Source organism: Alosa pseudoharengus, unplaced genomic scaffold, assembly GCF_046254945.1.
Source record: "Alosa pseudoharengus isolate Yale_2024_CS ecotype anadromous, Long Island Sound unplaced genomic scaffold, YU_APseudo_1.1 YU_APseudo_1.1_scf_23, whole genome shotgun sequence".
Classification (NCBI taxonomy): Eukaryota; Metazoa; Chordata; class Actinopteri; order Clupeiformes; family Clupeidae; genus Alosa; species Alosa pseudoharengus.
In genome coordinates this window covers 25578759-25592039 of record NW_027468685.1, presented here as the reverse complement: position 1 = coordinate 25592039, position 13281 = coordinate 25578759, and the positions used below count along the sequence as shown (strand labels likewise).

General features: G+C 43.5%; 2 protein-coding genes across 2 annotated transcripts; both read right to left on the bottom strand.

The window, feature by feature from the left end:
* Positions 1 to 39: 39 nt before the first annotated feature.
* On the bottom strand, positions 40 to 4062 carry nup42 (nucleoporin 42). Its single transcript, XM_076301023.1, has 7 exons — positions 3755 to 4062; positions 3333 to 3522; positions 3158 to 3246; positions 2957 to 3033; positions 2516 to 2602; positions 1306 to 1495; positions 40 to 944 (listed from the first exon to the last, which is right to left on the bottom strand). Exons 1-7 carry the CDS (start codon positions 3915 to 3917, stop codon positions 430 to 432), a joined length of 1311 nt encoding a protein of 436 aa, XP_076157138.1. The 5' UTR covers positions 3918 to 4062; the 3' UTR covers positions 40 to 429.
* A 372-nt stretch (positions 4063 to 4434) lies between these two features.
* Positions 4435 to 12408, bottom strand: klhl7 (kelch-like family member 7). The gene is made up of 11 exons (XM_076302146.1): positions 11935 to 12408; positions 11452 to 11554; positions 10560 to 10653; positions 10065 to 10189; positions 9509 to 9684; positions 8676 to 8850; positions 8083 to 8225; positions 7523 to 7763; positions 6596 to 6797; positions 6240 to 6337; positions 4435 to 5924 (listed from the first exon to the last, which is right to left on the bottom strand). The coding sequence occupies exons 1-11, from the start codon at positions 12058 to 12060 to the stop codon at positions 5593 to 5595; spliced, it is 1815 nt and encodes a 604-aa protein (XP_076158261.1). The 5' UTR covers positions 12061 to 12408; the 3' UTR covers positions 4435 to 5592.
* Between the last annotated feature and the right edge of the window lie 873 nt (positions 12409 to 13281).

Here is a 13281-nt window from a genome sequence, read left to right as displayed (position 1 = left end):
GACTTGATGCTACTTTCAAAGAATCGCCAAGTCATACAATTAAGTCAGAGGTTATGTTTAATGAACGCATCTTAGACTGCATAAAAGTACAATAAAATATCTTAGAGTCTAACTTGCATACTTAAACTATTCATATCAGTAGAAGTAAACAGGTGCCTTGTTGAACCTGTTAAGAATAAAAAAATATCCAGACCAGCACTTAGATTCAAACAAATGGCTACCTATCCTCTAATGTGATAATGGAAGGTCATAACACATTTTATGATCACTTGTTTAACAAGCATAAATATGTAGCCATTTAAAAGAAAAAAAAAACATAAAAACACCAGTTTTAAATGTACTTAACCATCATTTATTCGCAAATAGATTAAAAAGAAAACCTAAAATGTGTCAGCCTGTCCCTCCTGGCTGTAAGTCTTTATTTGTCTGTTAGACAACCAGCATGTCAACGGGTGGAGGTCTGAGGGGAATTTGGCCCAGCGTAAATCGCTTCCCCGTGAACTCCTTCAACTCGTCCGCGGTCAGTTCACTCTGAGGGGTGAACAGGCCGGCCGCTGATGCCCCGGCACTGGCTGCTGTGGACGCTCCCCCTGCCCCCGCTGTGGCAAAAAGCCCACTGTTGGTGCCACCGAAGCCGGGCTGCCCAAAGCCACTGGCCCCGGTGGATGCTCCAAAACCCCCGCCAAAGCCACTCGTGGACAAGGGTGCCGAGGAGGCGAAGCTGAAGCCGGAGGCAGACGCTCCAAAGCCGCTGGATGCATCTTTGGTAGCGGCAGCAGCAGCAGGAGCAGCGAAGGAGAAGGAGCTGGCCGAGGGGGCAGTGCCAGGGGCCGAGCCGAAACCTGACTGGGATGGGGGCTGGGCGGAGCCGAAGCCGGTGGGCGCAGCACTCTGAGTGGGCGCGAAGCTGAAATTGGCACTGCTCTGAGCTGGGGCTCCAAAGCCTGTGGGGGGGACAAAGCACATGGAAATGTACTAATCTAACTAAAATGGACATAAGTATTTATTTATTTGTATTTTAGTATTTATTTGTATAGTGCATTTTCTAGCACAATGCCACTTAAAGTGCTTCATACAGACATAAACAAAGACATAAACAAACATAAACACTCAATGTTATATCCATGGGAATTGGGCAGTAATTATTTGAATGTGCAAATCTATTACTCAAATGACAATTTAGAGTACTGCACATTCCATTCAGTAAAGTAACATTTCATTGTGACAGTGTTTTGTTACACAATTGTAAAACAGCGCTACTTCCTAATTGTGGATTTCACTCAGTTAAGTGTGCACAAGTTCTACCTGCTGATCCAAATCCTGACGCTGGTGCCGATCCAAACCCAGATGGCGCTGCTCCAAACCCAGACGGGGCAGTAGAACCGAACCCAGATGGCGGCGCCGTGGATCCAAACCCAGCGGAGGATGAACCGAATCCCGATGGTGCTGACCCGAAGGAGGACGGCTGTTGGCCAGGGTTATTCAACTCTGCAATCTGTGACGATAGAGAGAGAACAGGGTCAGAACATTTAGAACTACATTTACTAATTTGGCAAACGCTTTTATCCAAAGCAACGGACATCAATAGAATAACATTTAAGCTACAATGCAGAGGAGATCTTAGCTAGGAATTACCACTGCATCGGTCAATACTAGTACTAGAGGATACTACATTGTAAGTACTTTGACTACATTGTAGTCAAAATGTGGTAGGAGGAGAAAGTGGTAGAAGGAGGAGGTAGAGGAGGAAAGAGGAAAGAGGGTGGAGAGGAAGAGGAGGGAAGAGAGGGAAGCTCAAATCCCGGCCACCGTTGTGCCCTTGAGCAAGGCACTTAACCCCGAGTTGCTCTGGGGACAATGTAACAATGGCCTTGTAATAATATTGACGTATGTACGTCGCTTTGGAAAAAGTGTCTGCTAAACGAATAAATGTCAATGATGACCTTCACTAATTGTCTTAACTGACGCAATTCACATCTCCTTTTTATCCAGGTATACAGGAGTGTTCAATTCTAGTGTTACAGGTAGGGGATTTCCCAAAGTGTCCATCAACAAACCAAGCCCAGTGTTTCCCATACATTGACTTATTTGTAGTGGCCCACCACAATATCAACATTGACCACCACACAATGATTTTCCAGGTTGTACTAAATTGTGCTTAAATCTGGTTAGCATCATAACTACGCTGCGCTAATTTGCTAAAAACGGTTGCATTCAAGTTAATTCTGCAAACCTACCACCACAAATATAATTAAATTCTGTGGGAAACACCGCAAGCCTATTTATGTACTATAAAAAATCATCAACAAAGCAACCTTTATGGGCATCACCAACATAGCAGCATTCAAGACCATTTCACTGGAGCTATCAAGCAGGCACCTTCCTTCATTGGTGTTTTGTTGAATAAGGCCCACTACACCACCAGAAGGCTGCCATCCCAGACCCACCCCACTCCACACACTTGATGGGTTCTCTATCAATACTCTGGTAAGAGTTTTATGTGTGTCCAACTTACCAGTGTAGACCGTGTGTTAGCATTCATGACTTTGAGCTCCTGCAGTCGGTTCCTCCACTGGCTAGCCAGCTGCTGCACGGAGCTCCCCTGGAACAAACATGGGCATTACAGTCCATTAGAACAGACGGCCACTTACAAAAAGACTTTCAGTACAAGAAGGTAAATGTTTGCGCAGCTAAGGTCCGTGACATGTACATGTACTTTCTCAACACAGAAATTACATCAAAAATAAAATATATTGTATGAGATTGTGGGCCAATTGTTATCATTGTGTTTCAAGTTATGTTTAACATCTAATCATGCAGTAGTCACTCAATATGCCACATTTAGCGGTGTTTGCCATAAAATCCACAGAAATGGGTTAAAAAGTTCTGCCATTCATACACATCCTAAATATTTGGATTGATGCACTGCTATTGCCAGTCCCTGATGAGTACTTACATAGGCCTGGAGGTCACCCGATGCTCTGCCATTATAATACTCCAGTCTGAGCTCCTCAGGTGACAGTTCCACAAAACCTGCAGGTAAATCAGCAGACATGTGCGTGCAACATTTTAAGATAAATTAAGACAACTAATTTATATGAATCTGGTTATAACATGGCATATAGTACCCAACAATGTGTTTCACTGATATACATACCTGAGACTGAGCCTTTGAGGACAGAGTAACAGGAAAATAACCACTGTCCTGAACTTTCCCAGATTTCCATGTCCTTTTGTATGGTTTCCCTGAAACATTGCAAGATAGATATGTGTATACAATTAATCTATATACATTCATACACATTAGAAATGTAAATTGAACAAAAACGTACAAGTGCTTATCATTTTCGTCTTTATGTCCACCCCTGTCGAAGCTGCTTGGTGTATTCAGGGTGCCGAATCTGTTCTGAGTGGGGACGCCAAAAGAAGAATTCTTGGCATTTTCTCTTCCACCAAAATTGGTGGGTTTCACAAAGTCTCCACCGGCTCGCTGCGGATTCACCCATACTCTATTTCCGAAACCTGCAGGTAAACCGAGCAAAACTTTGTCAAGAGTTGAAATGCAGTAGCTTTGTTCGAGGTCGAATGGGCGGCATTCAGCCTAGATAACTAACATTAGCTGCTCACGTAATGATTCTTAAAGACATTATTACCACATGCTTATCCAGGCTAAATACTAAATAAAGCACATCTCAGCGCGAGGACAGAGGGAAATAAAGTAAATGTATTAAACGTCCAAGATTTAGTCACCTACCTCCACCTCCTCGGTTGGACTGAGGAGTGCCTCGACTGTAATCTCCACCGCCGCCGCCTCCACCACCCCTGCCGCTGCCGCCTCCGCCTCCTCTCGGGTGTTCGTTCCAGCACTTCTCCCCATATCGACACCTTCCTTGAAGGAAGAAACTGCACACTGTCATTTTACGCTTGTTGTCTGTTTTATGGATGACACAAAACAGCTACTCCCACTTTCATCCATTAAGATTGGTGCTGTGAAATTGAGAGAAAGTTCATCGCAACCACAGACTACGAGCACGACACAGAGCCACAGAGCAGACGCCCCAAACAGTGTCGCGGAAATACTACGTCATGTTTTCGTTTTCAAAAAGCGCGCAGTGCTTTTGTTCTCTGTTGCCACCTATCGATCAGGAGTCCATATTACATGCAATCCATACCAATGAAGATTTTATCATTCTTTTTAGGCAACCGTCTTATCCGAATTATCGATGGAATTTAAATCATTTATCACATTTGAAATTAGAAACCGAACCAACCCAATAAAGCAAACGAAATTCATATAACAATTATACTTAGTCAAATCAAGACATCCTTACCCCAATATAGCCTAAACATGATTGAATGGAAGTAAAGTGACACTCACATAGCAAGCTTTTGTGAACAAGAGATCTAAACACACACAAACGTATTGTTAGGCAATTGACAATTTCCATAATTTTAATGAAAAAACAAAGTTCCCTTGCAAGCGTTAAACGTATCAGCAATAACATATCAGAAGTAAACATGGTCAATAAAGACACTCTGTATCTGCATGTCCCTGATGCTCTCAGTAGGCCTAAGCATGTTCACTCGGCTGTGGGCTGCACATCCTTTACGGCTCCACAGATAACAACGGCCATGCTCATTCAGATAAACATCCTTACTTCGTTAAAGTTGCCATTTCAAAAAATAGAGATGATATACACAACTTGAATTTGACAACTGGTGCCCCACACATAGGTCATGTGAGGATTCTCTGATTACAGCTTTACACAGGAAGATTGATCTCCAATCGTCCTGTATAATGGAAGTAACACATTTTTTCCCTTACATACATAAAGGTACCCAAATTAAGTTAAAACATTCCCATTGAAAAAATTACTTATTTATTTATTGCTGTGGGTTTCTAGCAAACTCCTTGAATGGACAACAGCTGTCCATATTGCAGCCATAAAATAAGTTGAAAGAAAGTTTCCACTTTCATTCATGGTGTAAAACAAATGTAAAACACATCTTTCACCAATATTTAGAGAAACAACCAGAAAGGGCAGCACTGACCCTTCCACACGCGTGCGTGTGCGCACACACACACACACAGACACGCAAACACACGCACACACACACAGTAAAAAAAGAGCCCTTTCCTTTTCCCCAATGACAAACTTTTAAAAGCCGGCCTTGTGCCACATCTGCATGGACTGCAACCAAACACACTCACCTGTACTCAGTTCCAGGTTTATGGCTGTGTATGGGTTTATGTCTTTTGTATGTATGTGTCTGTATTAAGCTGTTGATGTTAACTGTGATTGGGTTAATGGTACAGAGCACCACTCCCCATACACCCTATATACACCCTTGGGTTTAGCCCAAGACCTAATTGGGTAATTGCCTAGCCTATTTAAAGGCAGGCTTATTTCACACAGGAGAGACAGGAGGATGCATGGGAGAGCCAGAAGTCCAGGGCCAGGGAAGTTGTAGAGTTCAGTGCTTGTGTGTTTAGTGTGAATGGAAGTTCACCTTGCTTGCTGTGAGGCAAGGGTTTAGTAAGGTCCACACACACACAGACAAACACAGTCTTCTCCATCATGTGCAAAACCGCTAGGAGGGCGATGACGTGGACGCAGATGGAGACGCGTGCAGGGTGTCGGTGGGCACAACCTCCTCCTCGTTGGCGCCGCATGTGTCCACCACGCAGATGAGGCAGCTGGTGACTGGGAAGGCACGCACCTTGGTGCATGATAGCCACTTATCCGTCTCTGTGTAGTACTCCAGGATGTGGTTTAGGCGGCCCACTCCCTGGAAACCGGCCAATACGTAGATGACCGGTCCCACCGCCGCACACTTCACCGTCACACCGCGCCACGGCATGTGGGCGGCTGGCTTCCACTCGTTGGTGCCGATCTCGTAGTACTCCACCGTGTCCAGGCCACCTATCATACAGTCATTAGAAGATTAGTCACGTAGGAATCACAATTGATCAAAATACTCCATGAGTCACAGCCACCTTTAATTCAGAGTGTCATTACAGACATTTCTTCACGTAATAATCCAAATTTATATAACTGAAACTGTACAAGATCATGGATTTGTTTAGTTTATGTTAAAGTGTTATACAATTAATGGGTACATGCAAACACGATTTAATGAAGATATATAAAATTCAAACACATCATCCATCAGCTTTGCATTGCAGAAATTATACATTTGCAGTAGAAACATTATTCTGTTTACATAGAGGAACTCACCAAGTCCTCCCTGCCCCCCGACAGCGTATATCCTGTTGTTGACCGCCACTAGCCCATGGTTCTTCCTGCCCTCTCTCATGCCACACAGCTCCCGCCATCTGGAGAGTAAGCAAAAGCTGTTGTTTAACAGGAATAATTAACAGGATCTGTGAGCCTGCATTTAATTTGAACCAAAATAATTTGACTCTGAAGTCCCTCTCAAGCGGACAGGGATACAGACCAATTGAATTGTTTCTGGTGATACCTGGCTATTAATCACATTGTTTCATGATTCTCCAAAGTTATTTTTGTAGCACCATATTCCCACCAGTTTTTAGAAGTTACATTCCAGTAAAGTTCCACACTCCTTGACTCACTCATCTGTGGATGGGTCGTAGACCTCGCAGTTGTTGAGGACCCTCCCGGAGACGTTGTTGCCGAGACTGCCTCCGCAGACGTAGATGAGGCCGTTGGCCTCCACCATGCCGTGACTGCAGCGAGGCATCAGCATGCTGGGCTTGTTTTGCCACGTCTCCGTCCGCGTGTCGTAGCACTCAAACAGGTTCAGTGCCGAACTTCCTGCCACGGTGGAAAGGAGATCATCAATTAGAGATACATTAGAGGAACATTTACACTTTCAATACATTTAATAGACTGTTAATAAACAGAAAACACATTTTTTTGTATTTCTTAGCTCTTAGGCAGTATCAACACTGACATTCAGCATTATTTTGTATATGTCATGCTGTTACCAAATGCCATTTGACGATTGTGTGAAGGTGCTCGATGGTGTTTGGTTTCTTGGTGTTTTCAGCCCCCAACTTCGTCTTCCAGGCAGCGCTGCCACCGTCGACTTAAAGGCACCTAATCCTAACCTTAACCCATGCCTTTGGGCAGCCGTGGCCTACTGGTTAGTGCTTCGGACTTGTAACCGGAGGGTTGCCGGTTCGAACCCCGACCAGTAGGCACGGCTGAAGTGCCCTTGAGTAAGGCACCTAACTCCTCACTGCTCCCCGCTGTTGTTGCAGGCAGCTCACTGCGTCGGGATTAGTGTGTGCTTCACCTCACTGTGTGCTGAGTGTGTTTCACTAATTCACGGATTGGGATAAATGCAGAGACCAAATTTCCCTCACAGGATCAAAAGAGTATATATACTTATATACTTATATACACCTTCCAGGCAAACCAAAAAAGTGTTGTAATCAACATATAATAACACAAGATGCATAAAAAGATTGAGCTGACCATTATATGTTAGCCCATCAAGCCACACAAAGTCAGACCTCCAGCTCTGTCCCACTCACCCACTTCCGACCCTCCTGAGGTGTATATTTTGCCCTTGGCGGCGCAGGCGGCCAAGCTGTCCCGCGGGTTGGGTGGCCCCAGCTTGGAGTACCAGCTGTCCTTCACCACGTTGTAGCAGTCCATCCTCTTGATGGGGAAGAGCTGCGAACCGCCCAGGATGTAGACCACGTTGTCCCAGAACACGGCTGTGGCGTCCCGGCGCTTCTCAAACGGACATCGGATGTCTGTCCAGCTGTAGTCCTGATGTTGCCGATGGCGGAGACCAAGGGAAAGAGAAGGTGTGCAAACATGAGTTTACTTATTAGGTAAACAATCAATCATACATGTAAACATATATATCAATAATTAAATGATCCAACCTAAAGAAAACTGGGCATTGCCTCCAACCTTACAATATCATACGCATTACGATACTGTGATACAACATGATACATACATAATGACCATGTCCAAAACAGAATTTACTCTAACAGCTGTTCTTATAATATAACAGGGAAGGCCTTAATGATGGCACAACATATTAGAGGGTGGCTAATGATACTGTAGGGGTGTGTGTTACCTTGGGGTTGAAGTATCTGCAGGACTGGGGCTGTGAACCGCCGAAGAGAGCGATGCGGAAGTCGTGTTTCTTCCTGCGTGGACGGCTGCTCTCCCCCAGCTCCTCACGGTCCTCAGGAGACAAGAGGTGATAACGCATCCCACCTGCATAACACATCACACTCAGTCTTCTACTAGGGTCAAGTGTGTGTGTGTGTGTGTGTGTGTGTGTGTGTGTGTGTGTGTGTGTGTGTGTGTGTGTGTGTGTGTGTGTGTGTGTGTGTGTGTGTGTGTGTGTGTGTGTGTGTGTGTGTGTGTGTGTGTGTGTGTGTGTGTGTGTGTGTTTGTATATATACAGTATATATCACCAGATCACCACTCATACACATCTGTTATTCATACACACATCTGATTGAGTCTACACTATTTTGCATCATACACAACTGCGGCAAGGCCAGAAAACAACAAAACAGAAGTCTACTGTAGAAAGAATTCTACTACATAGTCATTGGGCATAACAAGTAGGTTCTGTGGCGCAGCGTCCTGGCACACCAGCAGACAAGCCAAAAATGAAAACATTAAAGGTGTAGCGGTGTAACAACTGTTCATACTTACTGATGACCATCTTCAGGCACTCTGGGTTGTCCTGAATGAGTGGCTCGGCCTGAACGGTCTTACTGAGGAAGCCCTTGGACACCAGGGGAAAGCGCACTTTACCCAGAACGTCCACTATGTACTTCTGCCTGTTCAGAACGTCGTACTTCAGCCACCTCACTGCAGCGTCATATATCTGAACACACAGTCGTTAAGCAGTTAGAAGAAGCACACTATCATTACTGAGGTTGATTGTTTAGTCTCCCTGCTCTATGAAACCACCAAAACATCAACATCAACATCAATATAAAAACTCTATTTCCAGTAAATGTTATGGTGAGAGGTATCAACATTCAGATGAGCTCAAGAAAGCAAAATGCTTCAGTTAGTTGCTTCATTAAAAATTCTGGATACATAAAAAGTTAAAGTTGTGGATGAAAAGGAAAGAACCATAAGGCTTATTATAAGGCATATTAGGCTTCAGTGTGAGAAATGTAAACCGAGTATAATTTACAGGCTGGTCTAACCAATGGCAAAGTATAGTAAGTAAGTAAGTAACATTTATTTATACATTTTTAAACACAGACTTCAACAACAAATAAATACAGTATGAGACAGTATGAGACCTACAACAGCAGACAGACACAACAACAATAATAAGAGCAACAACAGCAGGGGACATACAAAGAGTTACAATATAGCAACAAAAGGAGGGTTAGGAAGCTGGGAAGGCCAACGAAAAAAGGTGGGTTTTGAGCCTAGACTTAAATGCAAAGATGGAGGGAGTATTTTTAATGTCCAGGGGCAACTGCTTCCACAGCTGTGGCGCTGCAACTAAACGTGGGTCAACCCACCTGATCCTCTGCTCTGACGGTGAGCGTGTCCTGCTGCAGCAGCTGAGTGACCTGAAACACGTCCAGCTGCAGGAACTCATCCAGCTTGTACACGTCGGTGAAGTGCTGGTGGATGAAGTCGTCCGCTGCCACCTTCAGCTCTGGGCAGTCCAGGCACTCAGCAAGAGCACTGATGCCTAGAAGACGTGCGCACACACACACACACACACACACACACACACACACACACACACACACACACACACACACACACACACACACACACACACACACACAAACACACAGGAAAGTTCAATGTACAACAAACCACAAGGAGGAGTTAATTTGCTTTCTGAAGCATTTTTAGAGAATTACAAACACATTCATTTTGTATAAATGAACCAATACAAAACAAATCTATTGACAGATTATTTGTGCAGCAAATCATCACATTTTAAAATCATTATATCTAGTTTCATTAGACTACAAAAGTCAGAAATAATTTCAGTCAGACAAAAACACATAAAAAAAATACAGCACTATGTTCAAGGGGTTCTTGTTTCAATGCTGCACTTACTCAGACAGTTGGTTTCATCTACTTGGTCCTTAAGGAAGTCTACACACATCTTCTTCACAGGTTCTATCTGGTACTGGTTGGCAGCGTTCAGCAGGGACTGGACATTACTGCTGTTGACAGAGATGCTGCAATAAGGAGAAAGGAGAAAAAGGCATTCACTCAATTAGACATGATGCAAAGTTTAAACACACATCATGTAAAAACATCACAGTTTAAACACCATCCACAGCACAGCATCAAGTAAAAAAAGCTTCAGTTTTGTGGAACAAATGCATTGTATACAACAACACACATCTCACATCTGGTGCCTCATTCAGGGGATTTACAAATCAGCAGTTCATTAATCTTAGACATGATACAAAGTTTAAACACACACATATATGGTCCTACTGTATATGGCCCATGTATATAAAAACATCGGAAGTGTGCAAAACCACAGTTTAAACTCTATCCACAACACTGTATTTAGTAAAAAAATAAAAAAGGCGGCCTTACCGTGCAGTGTAGACAAACTCCACCAGCAGCTCAATGATCTCTGGCTCTGCACACTTCAGCTCCACCTCATGGGCCGTTGACTCCATCATATTGGCTACGAGGAGTAGTTAGTTAGTTAATTAGTTTATTGTTGCCATGGGGCAATTCTTTTTCACATATCTGTACAATAGCGCCATCACATCACATCCCACAATATACACATTACACATTATCACCCTTTGGTACTCATCAGTACACAAGTGCTACATAACTATCTACAATAGCATTCACTTACATGCCATAGGCAAACCCACTGAACGCACTGGGGGTTACAAACTGCAGTATGGTATCCAACATACAGTATTCAGTGTCATTCTCTGTTTGTCTTTGGATCTGGATTGACACGGATGAGATTTCACTGACATGAAAAGACTCATGTTGAATGCACACAGAATAGTGTGGGCTAATGACAGCAAGCAGCCTACTGGACGACAGACGATATTTAAAGATATTTCTAAAGATATGTCTATCACACATTGTTGACATGTGTTTCCTTGGTCTTTTAATGCCATAGTCGCACTGACTGCAATATACCATCCAACAAATTCAATGCCTTTCTCTATTTGTCTTTGTATGCATTTGGTAGGCCTACTGATGGCACTGAAGTGAAAAGATGAATGTTGAAAGCACACAGAATATTATGCGCTGAAGACATCAAGTACAGGAGATAAAATAAGATACTGATCGTGAGTGTATTGACAACATTCCTAAAAGTCTTCTATTAGGCCATCACTCATTGTTGACTAGCGATTCCATGGTCATCCATGTCACTGCAGCAGCAAGTGGGTGTCTGCAATCAGTCACTGGTGTCTGGAAACACGTTGGCTGCAGACAGGATGATTGTCATACTTACTGGTGAACATGAGGTTGAAGAAATGGCTGGCTGCAGCGAGCACCACTCTGTGAGCCATAATCTGCTTGCCCTGGACCACGAGGATGACATCGCAGAGAGTGCCCTGTGGGTAGGTAATCATAACAGCAACATCCACCGACACACATCTTCAGTTTTCTAGTATCATAGAATATGGAAATGACAACTCAACAACACACATCTATTTTTCTAGTACCATAGAATATGGAAATGACAACTGCACATTTTGCCTACACTGTAGATATGTGATTCATGCTTGTAGGGGAATGCAAGACACAGTGAACTCAAGCCTAATTATAGTAATGCATTTTGCACAACTGTTTTCCATGGTAGGCTAACGGCAGGAAGCTTACACTAACACGAGTCACCCCTGCTGCCCCAGGCCACATAGCAAAACAAAGACTACACAAATCCAATGAGGCCGAGGGCTGCACGATGTCCTCCATGCGCCTGTAAAACTCATACCTGTCTTCTCAGGTTGTTCATGACGCCCATGGTGTTGGATAGCAATCTATATTCTTCCTTGGCCGCGATTTTCTTCTCATTCTTCTTCTTTGAGGTTGATGGTTTTTCGCCTGCTACGGAAGTCATCCTGAACTTTGGTTTACCGAGAAGCTAGCAATGTGGACAGTCTGTGCTAATTACACAGACAGATAATGGGTTTGAGAGATCAGTAAACTGGTAGTTTCATTTGCGTGATTGGTGTGTGCACTGATGGGTTCCAAACAAACCAGTCTAGCAGGTCAGTCTTGTGTTGACATTGATTGTTGAGTAAAAACAAGGACGTCTACTTCGTTGGCTCGGCGGACAAGAACAATCAAATACAACGTGTGTGGTGTCTTCTGGTACATGCAGGGGGCAACGTATGGTGGTCCTCTTAGAGCGAGGTAAACAAAACAATCGGCACTCACAGCTGCGTGGAGCCAGCGACAATATGTCAAATTTCAATAAGGCCGCCAATATCCTTCAAAATAAGAGTCGGCACTATTTATTGGTTTTTCAATTAATAATGAAGGAATAAAATATAGTGGTGACAGCAAGTTGTGCATATTTAAAGGGGGATGGGGGGGGGGGGGTATTAAGCAACAATTTGATGAAATGTTATGGGTGAGGTCACCTCAGGCGGCTGTTGTGTGTAATGCAACTACCTGGATTTTGAGCTCCATAACTATGTAGGCCTATCATAAGCAAAATAATACCAAAATGCAAGTTTATTTCACTAAAGATTGCCGGTGTTCGTTAGCAGCAGAGACTGACATATGTTGTGCAAAAGGTTAAAATATATAAAACCAGATTTTTAAACTGGGTTTTACTTTGACGCTTTTCGCAACTTTTTTCCGCTGTTGTCTTATTGTCGTTGAATCCACAGACCGATGGTTCTTCGTCGACGGACTGTAGAAGTGTGCCTCTACTGCCTCCTAACGTGCAGGTGTCTGAGGGAAAATAGGCTTAGGCTACACCTTACGATTAGAATACAGCGTCACTTTTGAGGAAACATAAATTTGTAACACTTTTTGACTATTACACTAATATATAAACGTAATTTTACGACTCATTTAAGAATAACAACAACACATCTATCTCATAAACACATAAAGGTACATTGAGTAAAACTCTTCCATTTCCTTTCGACGTTGGTGTGAGAGCAGAGTGGCGCAGCGGAAGCGTGCTGGGCCCATAACCCAGAGGTCGATGGATCGAAACCATCCTCTGCTAATATTTTCATAAGGGTCTAATTTAATCACGGTCAAGCTCAAGCATCTATGATGATAACAATTCCCATATCAAAGTGATTAGGTAATATTCATCAAC